This window comes from Salminus brasiliensis, chromosome 2, assembly GCF_030463535.1.
Source record: "Salminus brasiliensis chromosome 2, fSalBra1.hap2, whole genome shotgun sequence".
In the NCBI taxonomy this organism is placed as follows: Eukaryota; Metazoa; Chordata; class Actinopteri; order Characiformes; family Bryconidae; genus Salminus; species Salminus brasiliensis.
Window position 1 is genome coordinate 13167970 of NC_132879.1, and position 16689 is coordinate 13184658.

The following is a 16689-nucleotide window of genomic DNA, read 5'->3' on the forward strand; positions in this document are numbered from 1 at the left end:
TTGCAGTTTGGTAGCAAAGTGGACATTCCATCTTGAAAAAATCTGAATTGTTAAGTATATGTTAAACATATATTATTGTATGTTGTTGTACAGCTGGAATATGTGTCTTGTATTTAAAAATGGGCATCAAATATCAATAATCAAAATAATAAATATAATCAAATAATTGGGCTTATATGTCACATTTATTTCAATATGTGAAAATGGAATTTCATATATTCTAATATATGTCATATATTTGAAATCTATAAATTGCCATATGTCAGATTTCTGCATGGGCGAATACTGTGTATTTGCTGAATTTAACATATTGGGGGGGGGGGGGGGGGATTTATGTAGTATATGTACAAAGGTTTTGGTACATCATGTTTTTTTTTTATTCCTTAGTATGTTAAAATCAATAAATTAATAAAAATTTATTACATTCTTCAAACAAAAGTCATATTTGTTTGTTTCTCTGTGGAGGATTTGTTCTCAGATTTTTTACATAGAATGCCAGATGGACCATACCAAAATACAAGAGGACCTGTCATGCTTTTCCAAAATATTGTTCATAAACGGCTTAAGTAGGAGGCAACTTTTTATTAACCACAATCGATATTTATTGAATTGCTAATTATTCTTTTAATTAAATGTTGCTCCTGTGAGACCATGGTTGTTTCTAGCTGATTTATTTTTGTGCCTTCTTGTCCCTTTAATTTTAATTGCAACCTTTGTGTTTTTTTTTCTTAACATTGTTTGATATTAAATCCCCTGGCACACGTGCATTTGTCGTAATTTTTAAATGAAAATGTTTTTCTATTTCAGTCTATATTGAAACCACTGTCAACTACAGATTTTCTGGCTATAATCCTAAACAAATGTAATTCAGTAAATTTATTTGCCGGTCTACTTTTCTGGATTAAACTGCACTTACTGTTTAGCTAAACTGGCTAAACACAGTATGGTGCAGCAGACTGTAAAATTAGATTTTACCTAAAAGAAAAATTTGCACACATTGACTGGCTGGATACCTAGTAATGCTTTCTCAGAGAGAAGATACAGCCAAATTAAAATAGGCCACATTCAGTCCAAAGCCTGGACACCTCTTTTAAAACATTTAAACCTCGTAGTTCTGTAGAATTTACAAAACTACCTGTACATGACTCATCTGGCATTTAGATTCTTACTTAGATTTATATATATTTACAGTCTATATATTTAGTATATAATATTAAATAATAAGACTTTACTTCTTTTTAAAGTTGACAGTCTGTTTTGATTATCATATTTTAAGACTACTATTGAAAATACAATCTATTACAAATTGGACCAGAATACAGATATATGACTTTCAGAGCTGATCAAATTCCAATCCAAACTGCATTCATATCATATAGCATTCATATAGGACATGTGTGTGTGATATCAGGAATCTATTATGGCAGGTCTGTGGACTCAGTAGCTCCACCTTGTGGCTGTCAGAGAATTTACAAGCAGCATGTAACAGTCAGTGTGACAGCATGCTTATTATATTTGACATCATGATGACCCACACATTGTTTTCCACTCTTAAATCCTGCATACATTGTACTTTATGATGTATGACTGATAGTTAAAATCACTTCTCTCTCTTTCTTCTTCCCACTTGTACAGCTACCCTGCAGTGTGTGAGTTTCTACAGACTAATAACCTGCTCTCAGTCATCAGAGCCCATGAAGCCCAGGACGCAGGGTAAGCAAAACACTTTCCTAACCCATACGTCTTTATTGCCCTACATCTTTTACACTACATTTTGAGGGTTTGCACTGCTAATGTTGTCTATAAGCAGTTATTGTTTCAAGTTCCTATTACATTTAATGTGATCCAAAAACATCTCACAGTGTACATAGCATTACATACTATTGGTTAAGATAAGGCTTCTGTAACTAATCTGGCTACGTTTCTTGTCGGTGCTAATGCTTTACTTGTGAGACACTTAAGGAAGCTCTATATAAAGAGATGTGTTCAATTGGCATGGCAAATACAATTAAAGGAACAGTCCTGCCAGACTAGGAAACCCCCTTCTGTTTTTAATGTGGGAGGGGGTGAATTTCCAGTGCGGAAAATTTTTTTTGTCTCTAGTAAGCCATATTAAACAGCCTACTCTCAAAACCTTCTGCAAAGTAGTTGTAGTTGTCCCAAAGCACCTCCCACCTTCATCATGCATCACTAAAAAAGGTTTTAGTCTGCCGGGAGTGCCCCTTTGCGCTGTGGGTCCCTTAGAAAGTTGTCTCTCTAAACTAGCAACTTCTAGTGTCTTAAAGACTTTTAATTTCTTAAAGTCTTTTCAGTGGGCGTCAATGTAAAAAGATTTACATGTGGACCAGTTCTTGCACTTATGGGTCAGTAATGGACATTTTAGATTGTGTTTGTGCCCCAAAACTACCTGGCTAAACAGACTGGGCCATGATGCATTTGTCATCTGGCATTTCTTTTTTTACTCAGTCATTGACCAATGGAAGTTACTGCTAATTACTGACACTAATAAGACTTTACTTCTGTCTAAAGTTCACAATCAAGTTTCAAAAGGTTTGAGTTAACAGGCTATTACAAATTGGACCAGAATACTCAAAAGTACTTTCAGACTTTCTTATTTTTTAAGTCATTTTGGAGCATTTCTATTGGTCCACAATGTAAAGAACAGCTTCCAGATGCAAATGTCAAACATGGCACAAATGGAGATGCAAGGTTTTTGTGTGACAGCAACAACATATTGTGTGTACTACAATGTATATGTCCACAAACTGCCTTAAGGCAAATTGATGCATTTGCATTCCTGGCATATACTACACCATAAGCTGACACGCACCTCCTTAGAAATGTGTAGAAACTGTGACGACGCAGACCTCAACAACTGTGATTGGTCCTTTTGGTATTACCCTACTTTTTAAATTCTGCTGGTCGAACATGGATCATGGATTGGACATCTCAGGCTGATGTGAGATAAATGGTTTCGTATGACGAACCAAATCATCAAAGCTACCTGCTTTTCCTCCTCCATGTCTCTCATTGGGGTTGCAAAAAAAATTTTTTAAGTAGTTTATTTTGCTAGAGGATGATTCAGCAAAATCTCCCCCATCCCCTAACACCCCCCAACACCACCAGAATGTCCCTAGCACTTCGGAAATCGAAACCAAGTCTACGTTTGTATGAGAAGCCGTGTGAGTAACCTCACCCTGTTCGCTGTGGGTGAGGACAAAACCACAAGCTATTAGTTGCCGTGTTATTTGCTGTACAATGCTGTTGAGAAGAGACCATCCCTCATTTATTTAATTTCTGCTTAAAATGTCCATTATATACGATTAATTTATTTCTCAGTGTCAGGAAACGGACTGAAAACACCAATTTGTCATGGAAAAGAAACAGAAGCTTCAACCACTAACACTAATATGGGATGTTTGAGTGTTTAGTGCTCCACCCTTTATCTTTAGGTGTCTTAGTTGGTTCTTTGAGCGATGGCATAGAAGAACCACTTTTGGTTCCATGTTTAGTATAAATGTGAGTGTAAAGAATCTTTATAAAGGTCTAAAGACCCTTCTCTTGATGTAAAGTTCTTCACTGTCACACATCTCTATTACTAACATCTATTTCTACCAAATGTAGTTCTTCTGTGGCATTACTGAAATAACCATTTAAAGCACTTCTATTTCTAATAGAGCAGTAAGAGCTTCATGATCAGTTCCACATTCTTTCAGACCCACAGTGTTGAGGTGTCTTCACACAGTGGGAAGATAGATAGAAGCACCTGTAGAAGTTTTCAGAACTGAAGAGAAAGTGGAGCTTCTTGGTGCAGTGTTGGTGGGCTACCAGGTCTTAGACAGTTGTTATGGGTCCCATTTTCTGTGTATATTTGAATTCCAGTTTTGGAAGCTATTTTTTCTATTTATTGCCTTTTGCCTTCCTCTTCTTTATGCACATATTTCTATCTAATCTTCTCAGAACTTTTGACTGCTATTTAACACTGTACTTTTGCACCGTATCTTATATTTGCAATGTACTATTAATAGAGGAGTGAGTAGTGCTGGGACATCTTAAGAGCCAACAATAATGTAAGAACAAAAAAAACAATGTCTGCGAAACAAGAAGTAATTTCAGCAAACGTGCCTCTGGCTCCACTAATCGTTTCTTACCTTATATCTTACCTTATTAAGTCAGTCTTACAGGCTGTCTCCAGGAAAGGTTGCAAGTGTAATGATTCATCCCTTGCTGCAAATTAGGTTTATTAGCAAAATATACGTTATATATAAAATATACGTTTTACCCAAACCAATCAAACAAAACAAAATGAAATAGCTCAACACAACTAACTTAAGTGCTTTCTCCTCCTTCAACGCAAAATGCTAATCTTAATGACGATTGCAGTCTCAGAATTCATCAACCCCTGAACAGAAGCTATCATAAGACTTGCCAATTAAGTTAAATTGATTAAGGTAAATCACGGCCCTCATTAGCTGCATCAGGTGTGCTTGAGATAAAACACATCAAATACCTGGACTGGCTAGGGTGCATTTTGAGAAATATGGTTAGTCAATGAGTCGTGACAGTTGTTCAGAAAGTTCAGCACTGGAGACCTGCAGAGTGTGGAGGGCAAGATGGATTCAATCAATTATTAGGCAATCCTAGTAGAAAGCGCCATGCCTTCTGTGAGGAAGCTAAAGTTTTGGCGTCACTGGACCTTCCAACAGGATAGTTATACTATACTAGAATATCATAAGTCATAAGAATATAATAAGTCCACCAAGGCTTGGTTTCATAAGTAACCCTGGACAATTCTGGAGTGATAAACTTGGAGGCCAGGGGCTCAGATTCATCATTAATCCTGCCAGAAGCTGATGTCTGGCTATGCATCATGTTTACAGCAGGTTATATAAGCAAAAGGGTGCTCTACTAAGCACTAAAGACGCTTGTCATGAAAGGGTTGATTTGTGTTGAATTAGGAGAAAGCGCTTGTTCTACTAGCTAGTGTTGAGCTATTTAAGTTGATCTTGTTTGATTGGTTTACTGCTAACCGCTGAAAGTTTTGAATGCAACTATCACAGTAGAATGCATTCGCATGGAGAGTTCACATCACTATGGAAAGACCCAAGCAGTACAAATATCTATACATGTTCAGTTTTGGTCAATTCATGCTCTCAACATATGTGTGTAAATGCAATGACAGCATTGAGAAATCACACCATTAAAGGGTTAAAATAGATTGAAGGGCAGAAATATCTGCTTATGTGGCTGCTTTCTCATTGGAAGTTGCTTAGAAGCTTCTGGGTACTTTCTATCTGGGCATTGCCTTCAGAGACTAGGCCTGGCACCAGGGCCCCAGAGCAATACTCATTTTACATCTCCATTATAACCAAAATAACCATAACAATCTCACCTATGACTGACCCAGCCCTGCAGAAATGCTTCAGTAGAAGACCGAGTGCGTTAGAGCTTAAAATATCTCGATCAGACCTGAGTATGTGAGGAGGACATGCTGGGTTCGGACATTGTTCCTCAGATACTATTTGTGGAGCTTGGGTCAGGTTGGGACTTCATTTTCAGGTCTGTCTCCTCTTACAGCTTTTGGCCTGAATTTACTCCTGCTTTAGATTAGTTTTTTGTCTACAGGAGTTCCTGACACCTTACTTTCATTAGTCTTACCTTCAAGAAGGTTTGGCACACTGGTGTCACTCACACAGGTCGACACAAGCAGCAAAAGAACACCACATTATGGAAAGTTTTAAATGTATTGATTTTTAAAAGGATACTGTGAGGTCTGTGCACCTGAGACTGACTTTACTGACAGACTTTTACGATATCACAAACATGAACCCATTCAGCTACTCCAAATTGCACCCATTGCTGATGTGCAAATGCACACACACAGTATATCTAGTGCCTGCAGAGAAATATTGCCAAAAGAATAGGATAAACATGAATCTATTGGCACCATCCCTAATGCCAGGCTTGGGCTAGAGGGGTAGAAAGCCCCCCAGCTTTGAGCTGTGGAGCAGTGCAGCTGTGTTCTTTGAAATGATGGTTGGTGCTCCATCCAATACCTTTAGGAGGAGTTGGACAGTTAATGATAAGGTGGGGTGGTGATAATCCAACATCTTGACCTCTCTAATGTTCTTGCTGCTGAATGCAATCAGATCCTGACATTAATGCTCCAGAATCTAGTATAAATCTCTCCCTTAACAGTAGGTACAGTTTCTCCAACAAAAGCAGGATGAGCAATGAATGAGTAGGTGCCCCAATAAGAATCTCTCTTTCTGAACAAGAAAACAGAAGAATAGCAATATAAGCCACGTGTGACACGTGTTTCAGGAAAAACATAGTGTATCCACAAGAACAAGAAAAGCCAAGGTGTTGCGCAAATCACTCTCCTGTGTTTTCTCTCTACAGTTACCGCATGTACAGAAAGAGCCAGACGACAGGCTTTCCCTCCCTCATTACCATCTTCTCTGCCCCGAATTATCTGGACGTTTATAATAATAAAGGTCAGAATCACAAACAACACTTTATCTAGTGCTACTATGTATTATGCATAATCTGCTAGGTTGCCTCCTAGCAGATTGATAGGTGCATGTGTAACATATCCTAATACCTTAAACTTACCAGCCTGTGCACCTGTCTTGAGCACCTATGGAATGAAAACTTTTTTGGAATGAAATCTTTTTTTTTGTTTCTGCAGCCGCTGTGCTAAAGTATGAGAACAACGTGATGAACATACGGCAGTTTAACTGTTCGCCACACCCCTACTGGCTGCCAAACTTCATGGACGTGTTTACATGGTCTCTGCCCTTTGTAGGAGAGAAAGGTATAAGTGGAGAGAAGCTACACCATCTGATCCTTTAACTGATTTAATTAAATAACGCTTTGTTTAATGTCTGGTCTGGTCCGAGCCTAGAAGTATTTATCTCAGCACTAAAAGATCTACTACTTGTAAAACCATCATATCACATCACAACAGATTCAAGTAAACATAAAAAACATAAAAATAACAAGAATTTCTAATTTGGAAGAAAGTAGTTGAGATCTTGTAAGCGAGTTTGTAGAACAAAGCTCATAGTTATGTTCAAGTACATCACCAGCTCACGTGATTTACCAAACCAGATTTTGCCTAACTAGAAATAATCCTAGGCTCTCATGAGGAGAGCTTTGGATATGTTTTAATGAACTCAGTGATGTATAACCATTAATTTCTCTCTCTCTGTACATATATGTATATATATGTGTGTGTGTGTGTGTGTGTGTATGTATGAACCTAGACTTATGTATTAGATTACACTTAAGCAATACAAAGTTACTAACTAACTATCTAGGCTTTTTTTATTAAGGTATTGAGCAAATATAGAAGCTTTGAACTATTTTTTCAATATTATGTATATAAAACAATTTATCAGGTCTCTGCCTTGCTTCAGTCTCATCTAATCCAAAGTCTTGGTCTTGTTATGTGTAGGTTTTTGTTTTTTGTCTTCTCAGCTACAACACTAAATGTGATGCATTTATTTGACCTGTATGTGCTTTTTTTTATTGAGTTTACATTTTTACATTTTTTTGGTTATTTTGTTCTTTTTGTTCTGCATGAGATGAGACTACATGTGAGTGATAACACTCACATATTCAGTGATGTGTTAGGTGTGGCAGGAGACCATTAGAATCAATGCTTAGCATCAAAATTAAAAATTCATACTTGATCTTCATTAGCTCAGCACTCAAACGCCAGCCCTATTTTAAAACTCAGCAAGAGCAGCTGCTCTGACAGCTTGGAAGAAATTCCACAAGATAAGAACCTCATTGCTCTCATCTACTTTGTACACTCCCTTATGGTGTAACACTGACTTTCAAATACAAATACTGAGAAAAAATTCATGCAGTCATCCAGAACAACACCTTTATTTCGCTTTCACATCACACACTGTATTGGGAGTAAACCATTCCCTGAATATCTGCAAGGTACGCCCATCATATGTTCAAAATGCAAGCAAAAAGAAAATATGCTTCATCTTATCCTATAATTTATTCTTCTTCTTTGGATCTCCACTTTCCAGAAATGTCAGTCCAAAATGAATAGGTTAACTTTCCTATCAGATCAAAACAATATCTGTACCAACTTCTCATTTACTCATACTGTTCTACTGAATTCTAGACACAGATTCTTGAGAACAGATGTAGCATGACTAATAATACCAGACTGCAACTGATTCAGTACAAAGTAATTCACAGGGAACACTAGTAAGCAGTATGAGTATATTTCACCCCAGACAGCCATGAACATACCTTGTGGTACTGCATACCCATTATACACTTTTGGCATCCATCAGTTAACCCCACTGCTGAACCACCCTGTCACACTATCCCCATCACAATAGTGATATAATTGGCAATTTGTGAAACTACAGAAAACACTAAATCAACTAGAAAACAAGGGAAACCGTCACTATCACTCGCTGGAAAAACCACAGAATTCACAGAACATCTGACTCATCATAGATATGTCACACTCACAGCCATACCACATGCAAATTGCAGAAACATGCACGTACATACATTAAATAATGGTATAGTTTATAACAGCTTTACTTACCACATACATACATTGGTACATGTACACTGATCAGCCATAACATCAATACCACCTGCCTGATATTGAGTAGGTGGTGTGGATGTTATGTCTGTAACAGTATGTGTGTGGTAGTGTGTGTGTATATATATATATATATATATATATATATATATATATATATATAGGTGTGGCACTCAGTGCATACAGTGAATAATCCATAGACCTTGCAGTTTAACCTGAGGCCTCTGTGTTGTTATCATATAGTCTGTCAGGTTAATCCTGTTATTCCATCCGTGAGAGTACAGTGTCTCCAACCATTCGACGCCTTGTTTAACACTGAACTCTTTTCAGCATCTCAGTCTGTAACCTTTCTGCTTTGACCTCTGCACAGTGACGGAGATGCTGGTGAACGTGCTCAGTATCTGTTCGGATGATGAACTCATGAATGACGGTGATGAGATCTTTGATGGTGAGGACAAATTCAGTGTTCACAAATGCCATTTTTCTCACACACTCTATTCACACTCACAGACGACAGCACATTTTTCACAACTCCAGGCGTGCAACTTGTTTTCTGCTTAGTATTCAAAACAAGCCTGTTTGGGTTGTAGTACTGGCCAGCAATACCACATATTTAGTGAATTTGACCTACACAAAAAAAAAAAAAAGAAATTAAGCCGTGTTTTGACCCATTCCTTTGCTGGGCCATCATTGTTAACAAAAATGTGTCACTTTTTTTGTCAACATCCTGGTTTTAAAGTCAAATAAAGGAAAGTTATGAGATTGTGGATTAAAGACTAGAGACCTCTATATTTACAAAAGTATTGGGACACCCCCTCCATGTGCAGCTCTAACAGCAGGTTTGGAACTCTGAAGTTATTGAATCAGCAGAGCGTTGGTGACTTGTATGTGTCTCAGCACATGGCGACCTCGCACTGTAACTTTATGTGGTCTGACAGTTGATTGCTGAGTTGCTGTGTTTCCTAAAAGCTTTCACTGTTCAATAATACCACTCACAGCTGATGGTGAAATATCAAGAGGGGAAGACATTTACTTGGTGCATCGATAAAATCCTATTGCAGTACCACGCTGGAGTTCAGTGAGCTCTTTAAAACCACTTATTCTTTTACTAATGAGCACAAAGGCAGACTGCATGGCTAAGCGCTTGATTTTCTACACCTGTGGCAATAAGACTGAATGAAACACCTGAATTCATTAATATACAATATATTTGGTTATGTAGAACGAACTAATGAAGAAAGAAGCCAGATAGCCAACGTTAATGCCAGGCAGCTTAATATCACGATTTTTACATCTGGATCAGTGGATTTCTTTTTCGGTATGGTAGGGATTCCCAGTGGCTGTATGCTGGGTACTGTAGTGAAAGATTAAATACTAAATGTTACATAAAATATTAAACTTTAGGTTTTGTCTGGAATGCCCCTTAAATCTGAAACATTGCGAGTGCAGAGCTATATTTCATTAAACATCTAGATAAATTTCACCCTGTCTCACTTATTTACTGTCCCTGTATGTTACTGTTTATTTGTATGTGTGTTTATTTTTTATTTTGTTCAGCCAATGCTGCGGCAGCCCGTAAAGAGGTGATCAGGAACAAAATCCGCGCCATCGGCAAAATGGCCAAAATGTTCTCAGTCTTGCGGTGAGTATTCATTCTGTGTTCAGAGCCAGAAAAAGGGCAATGACTGTCCTGACTGGGCCATGTATAAGCTTTGTAGCTCCACCATGACTATGGATTGACAGTGCACTAACACTGATGTATGTATAAACCACAGCAACACCACTGATATACCAGGTCCAAACACACTACCATGACACTGCCATGAACATACCACTTTGTGATACTCCTACATTTACGTCATGCTCATTTTAGTCCTGTGCCTTTTCTGTTGCATACCTGTATTACGCCACTCACAAAACTCTGACCTATACTGGTTCAGTCCACTAACCCTGTAACATAATGCTGATTTGTCCAATATGGAAGGTGTTTCTGATAAAATGGTCATTGACTGGAAGTACTGGGAGTATTATATTTAATGTGTTTTTGCTGCCTTGCAGTGAGGAGAGTGAGAATGTGCTGACCCTAAAGGGCCTGACCCCAACTGGCATGTTGCCCAGTGGAGTTTTGTCTGGTGGAAAGCAGACCTTACAGAGCGGTAAGCACCAGAAACCTCAACAGCCTGAGTCAGATGGAACACCACTCTCTCGACCTCTCTCTCGACCTCTCTCTCTCTCTCTCTCTCTCTCTCTCTTTCTGTCCCCCGTCTCTTTTTGAACTTCTGAACAATCTGTCCTTTATTTCTTACTTTGGTCCCATCCTCTCTCTCTCTCTCTCTCTCTCTCTCTCTCTCTCTTTCTGTCCCCCGTCTCTTTTTGAACTTCTGAACAATCTGTCCTTTATTTCTTACTTTGGTCCCATCCTCTCTCTCTCTCTCTCTCTCTCTCTCTCTCTCTCTCTCTCTCTCTCTCTCTCTCTCCCTCTCTCTCTCTTTTAACACCTCTGCCACTCTCTCACACATTTTTTCCCCTGATTCAGATACAGAAACATTCTAACACGCACAGATATACGCACAGAAGCACAGACCACTACTAACCGCCTTAGCGGTGCCGCTAACGCTAACTGCTAACTGCCCGGCCTTGGCGGCGGACTGGTTGGGGGGTCGTGCTGCGTGCATGGCTGCCACAATAACGCTCCCTCCACCCCTCCTCTCTCTGTCTCTCCGTCTGTCTGTCTCTCCGTCTGTCTGTCTGTGCCTTCTCAGCTACCATCGAGGCCATAGAAGCCATCGAGTCAGTTGAGGACGGAGAAGGTAATCACCAGCCGGCCTCTCTCTCTGTGCTGCTCAGAGGTTGCATAGCCACCGCTGAACTCGGCTAGCTAGCTAGCTACATGCCGTCGGCTAGCTAACTCAGCTTGTGGTCGCTATGAAATGGTCGGGGGGCTGCGTCATCTGATGTTCCCACTTTCAGTGTCATTATCATAGACCAGACAGATCATTGCCTCCCTCACACACTTGAAAAAACACACACACACATATTTTTGGAGCTTTAGCTCTAATAAATGTAAATGCTCGCGCTGAGGCCTGACTGCGCTCTGCTCTATTTCATTCCCCTGCCTCACACACATACACACATACAGTGGCATGTAAAAGTTTGAGCACCCCTGGTCAAAATCTCTGTCGCTGTGAATAGTCAAGCAAGTAAAAGATGGCCTAATGTGCAAGGCATGAAGTTAAAGATGACACGATTCTTTTACATTATTTTGACACTTGCATGGTCAGTAACACCTCATTTGACAAGTATCACAGTTAGGAAACTCTATTTTAGCAAGCTTTTAGCTTTCGATTCTTGTTTGCAGAATTTTCTGCCATTCTTCCATGCAAAAAAAGGTCTACTTGTGTGAGATTTTTGCATGCATTGCTTTTTTGAGGTCTGTCCACAGATTTCCAATTATGTTTAGGTTGAGGGACTATGAGGGCCATGGCTTATGTGCTTATGTACCACTCCAAATCTTCCTGAAGGACTTTCTAGCAACCCCCTAGGAGCAGTTCTCTCATTTTTCTTGGTCCTCCACTGTTCCTGTTAACTACAATGTCTTAATTGAATTACATACTGAGGAAACAACTACCTGAAAATGCTTCTTCTCATAGCCTTCTCCTGCTTTGTGGACATCAGTTACTTACATATGAAAATGGCCTGCTGCCTTGAGAAGCCCATAGCCGCTAACTGTTGAAACCAGGTTTAAGGAGTCTGAGTTATTAAATCTTACAGTTTACATGACCTGGCCTTTCCAGTTATCTGAGATCTGTAAGTGACCATACTATTGCACTTAATACACTTAAGCACAAATAATAAACTAATTTTTTATGCTGCTTAAAATGGTAAAAAGAATGTGTTCATCTTCTATTCACCTAACTGTTCACCATAACAGAAATTCTAATCAGGGGTGTCCAAATGTTTGCAACTTTTGCCACTGTACATACATACACATGCATATACACAAACACACACATCCATCACAATGAATCTGCAGTAAGCATGAATCTGGGACATGGGGATGAAGGGGTTATATACCCATGGCTTTTAAAGATGTCCCAGAATTGACCTATTCATGCTCAGCCCACAAATAATGCTTTCATAGCTGCTGTTGCGACATTGGACAAGCTTCACAAATGCTGACAAAAGTGTTATTCAGCAAAAGTTATATATTGTTACTCAGTGAAGTTTTCCACTAGTTTCAGGTGCCATTTATTTTTATTGGGGCCCAGTATCAGTATTTTTTTGTAACTAATAGTGGTATCGATACAGTCCCAAATTCTGATAACCAACAGTTTCTCAATCTGATTTCATATTTAGTTTAATGTTTATTTTAATTTTGTACTTAATTTTGTATTTTATTGTAATTTTGTAATTTTGTCCAATAGTTTTAGTTACTTAATATGACCAGTGCTTACTTTCAGGACAAACAAAAAGCAGAACTGAAACGTGGGGCTACTTATAAACAATATATAGCAAAAACACCTGGGAAAGGAGAAGAAACAACCCAGTTAGAATGCTAATGTGGTGTTTTGGATACAGTTTGTTATTAAAATGATGTTCTATAGTGTTCACAATTATCTAGTGAGCCTGAAGTGCTCCACCATGTGGCTAGTTCAAATCCCAGTGATGCTATGTGACCATAAATGATTTTAGGATTGACTTTGGTGGGCTATCACGTGTTAAGGGATAAACCTCTGATTGAAAGGCTTGAAACCAGCTCTATCGAGTTGCTAGCCAGCTAAATGGCCAGTAAAATTAATAACAAGTAGAACAGAGTAAATATAACCTTTTTCATTTGAGATTAACAGACACTAAATTACATAAATTAAGTCCAACCTATAAACGGGAGCTATGAAAGAATGCATTTAGGGGCAGAGCTTGATCAGGTCAATTTCAATCCTGCCCAAAAGTAAAAGTAAACAGCAACCCAGCCCTGCCCTGCCTCACAATTGCTACGTTTGTGATTGGTCCCCTATGAGTAGGTGACCTATGGGGATCATGTGACCTCTCCTGAACAGGGGTGTTCATGTCATAACACAATGCAGAACGCTTTCTGTTGTGCTAATACTGTGTTGTGAATGCAGCCCCTGGAGAGCCGCCTTTCACATCATCTCTGCCATGTTTCCATTAGAATAGACCAAACCAGACATGATCAGACTCAAAACCTGTAAGTCTCTCATAAACAACAACAACAAAAAAAATCTTATTCAGATTTTCCAAAATACTTCTTAGCAGTGTTTGTGGTGAGGAGCTCATTTCTAATGGAAACATCAATGGTAACAGTGTTTGTGGTGAGGAGTTCTTTTCGAATTAAAAAGTTTGTGTGAGTTACTTGGGTAATATTTTATTTGAAGGTTACCTACATAGCTGCACATGCTTAAGCAATGAACGGCACACTCATAAAGCAATACTTGAGTAATAATGAACAGCTTATACTAGTAATTGCAGAATGCAGAGTTTGATGAGTTATGGAAAGTGAGGATTCTCTTGCTAGCAGAGAATTCTGAGGGGGAATCTTCCTCTATTCCAGAAACACAGCACAGCAACAGCTTATAACAATTATTTGCGCAACTGACAGATTTAGTATTTCATTTTTATAGGCCAATCAAAACTAAGAACATTACTAGATAGTGAAAGAAAGAGGTTGGTTTCTCACAATCAGTTTTCTAACAGATGGATAAAGAGAGTTCATTTGTGGAAATTGGCATTAAAAGCAACCAAAACAGACTCTTCATATTTAACCTTAGTCTGTAACTGATGTGAAAGCATTCATTTCTGTTAATTGTTGTAACTGCTATGAGAACTGAGCCTACATCTTCTAATTACAAAGCAAGTGGCAGTCAACAGAGACCAGGCACTATGTGCTATTATAAAGTCAAGTCAAGCACAAATTATGGTCAACGGTTTTTAGAATGCTATCTAAATATACTAGAGTTGAGGTCTCAGAAGGAGATTTTTGGACAAGACTTAAATTTGCATAGAAGGTATGCATGTGACTTCACAGGTGGCGGGAGTCACTGCAGAGTCAGTCCACTGAATGGCAAAAAGACTGACGGAGTGGCAGCGTTAGCGTTCAGTGTGAACTGACTGTACAAACAGATTCTGCAAAGATTCAAAAACTAATGGAGTGCTGCAATTCACAGAAGCAACTGGAATCCAAGCACCTAAACATGTAGGAGCTCACTGTATGGCCAAGTCACGCTCTGAAAACAAATGGGCAATAAAAGCCCACAGTAGTTGCAAATTTAGCGCCATGCTAAGTCCGTTTAAAAGAAGCAAACAAACCTGGATGAGCCAAACTGCTGAATGTGTCTTAAAATAGTGGAAACACTCCTAAGACCAATTACTCGACTCTGTCTCTGTGCTTTCAGATATGAGGTTTTATCCTCTAAAACAGGTGTGATTTGAGCCTCAGTTAGCTAGACGTTCCTGGAAATATTGTGTTCATGGACCATTGAGTCTTTGGTCATTTGGATGGATCAATTTAGAGTCCTACTAAATTTAATCTAAGCAGATAATTGCTTGTTTCATTTATGGTTTGCCCCTACTAAGTGCTGCCAGGTAGCAGTATTCTTTGCCACTCAGTTGGACTAAAGAGGGCGTGCGTGTCCCAGCAGTTATAGTTATAGTGATGCTGCCTAGGCCCCCGACAGGGGTTTGCTTTTCTGAATTTGCTCGTCTGAAAATGACATAATACATTTTATGCAGTAGATAACATTGAATGGGCATAAGGGCACCTAAGCGCTTACATTTATAACTCACGTAATTCAACTCATGCAACCTCATTTATTTCCTAAAGCATCTTGTAATAACTGGCATCATCAGAAAAGTATTGCTTTTTAAGTAGAGTATGCTGTGCTTATGCATGTGTTATGAAACCACTATGTAGACAGCCTTCAAATAAAGTGCATTACTTAGTAGTAGATCGCTGCGAAACTTTGGAGATCCATGGAGGTGTGTAAAACAGTAGCTTCCTTTACAGCTGGCCTCGGCTGTCACAGATTTACCTCATGCAGCGTGTGCGTGTGTTAGCATGTGTATGTGTGTATTATGTGGACTTTACATAAGAGAATGAATGTGAGTGTGAATGAGCAGATGACTTGAGTGTGAATGAGTTTATCTGTGCAGCTGCTTACACTGTCATGACTGTGTGGAGAGATTTCTGGTTGCTGTTTTTATTCTTTTATCTTCTTTTGGTATCATTTCTATCAGTTCCTCATTCCAGTTACTTCCTTCTTTCTCTGTCTTTTGGTTTGGTTACCCTGTTGCTCACAGTTGGCCTAGATAAGATGAAAGATGATAAAATATCATGAAAGATAAGATGCTCATTGGTTCCCACACTGTTAAAAAAAAAAACGCATTAGAATTAACCTGATTTAATTGAATTAAATGTGCTCTGGTAATGATTCTCATGGATTTTACACCTCTTCACCAAGTCTTCACTGTCTTATCAGCGAAGCTGTGAAAACTGTGGATACTGATGCTCATTTCATATTTGCAGCTGGTTTATGATTACCATATACATCACATAAACCCTAAAAAGCCCCCAAAACTCTGGGTGCTTGTGCCTTTAAGCAGAACTGTAAGGTATTTCTGCATAGGTTGCAGTTTTCCTAACACTTACAAACTTTGTTGAAGTGATACACAATTCTAATCTAGTTCACCCTTACTGAGAATGGACAAAGGTCAAACTTAAAGCATGTTATAAAACAACATTCTGGTAGATAGTATGTCATACAGAGTCTGTTTACACCTTGCGCCACCCAGCATTTTCAGTGATCGGATTTCACTTGATCACAAAAAGAGCCAGATAAACACCCCCAGGACACATTGAGATGGGATTCCAGGTCTCTTAAACCACATTCGGAGATGGGCAGAGACCTCATGATGGGAGACATGTTCATCTGAGTTTTTTTATTTTATGCAAAATTGTTTTGGGGTCTTGCTGGATGGCCCATTATTCTTTATTATCACATTCTCATTGAGCTAATTATTGCTATAAAATATTTATAGCAACATTACACTCATTAGACACAAAAATGAAGGTGCTTCAAAGGGTTCCA

At 38.8% G+C, this 16689-nt stretch overlaps 1 protein-coding gene across 3 annotated transcripts in view; it reads left to right on the forward strand.

Annotated features, from left to right (window-relative positions):
• Positions 1–16689, forward strand: part of ppp3cb (protein phosphatase 3, catalytic subunit, beta isozyme) — an 82180-nt gene that overhangs the window by 61558 nt on the left and 3933 nt on the right. For all 3 annotated transcript variants that reach the window (XM_072668214.1, XM_072668194.1, XM_072668205.1), the window contains 7 exons: positions 1636–1713; positions 6403–6497; positions 6692–6817; positions 8958–9035; positions 10145–10229; positions 10646–10743; positions 11350–11397. In XM_072668214.1, coding sequence (XP_072524315.1) covers positions 1636–1713; positions 6403–6497; positions 6692–6817; positions 8958–9035; positions 10145–10229; positions 10646–10743; positions 11350–11397 — 608 coding nt within the window. The remainder of the gene's footprint in view (positions 1–1635; positions 1714–6402; positions 6498–6691; positions 6818–8957; positions 9036–10144; positions 10230–10645; positions 10744–11349; positions 11398–16689) is intronic.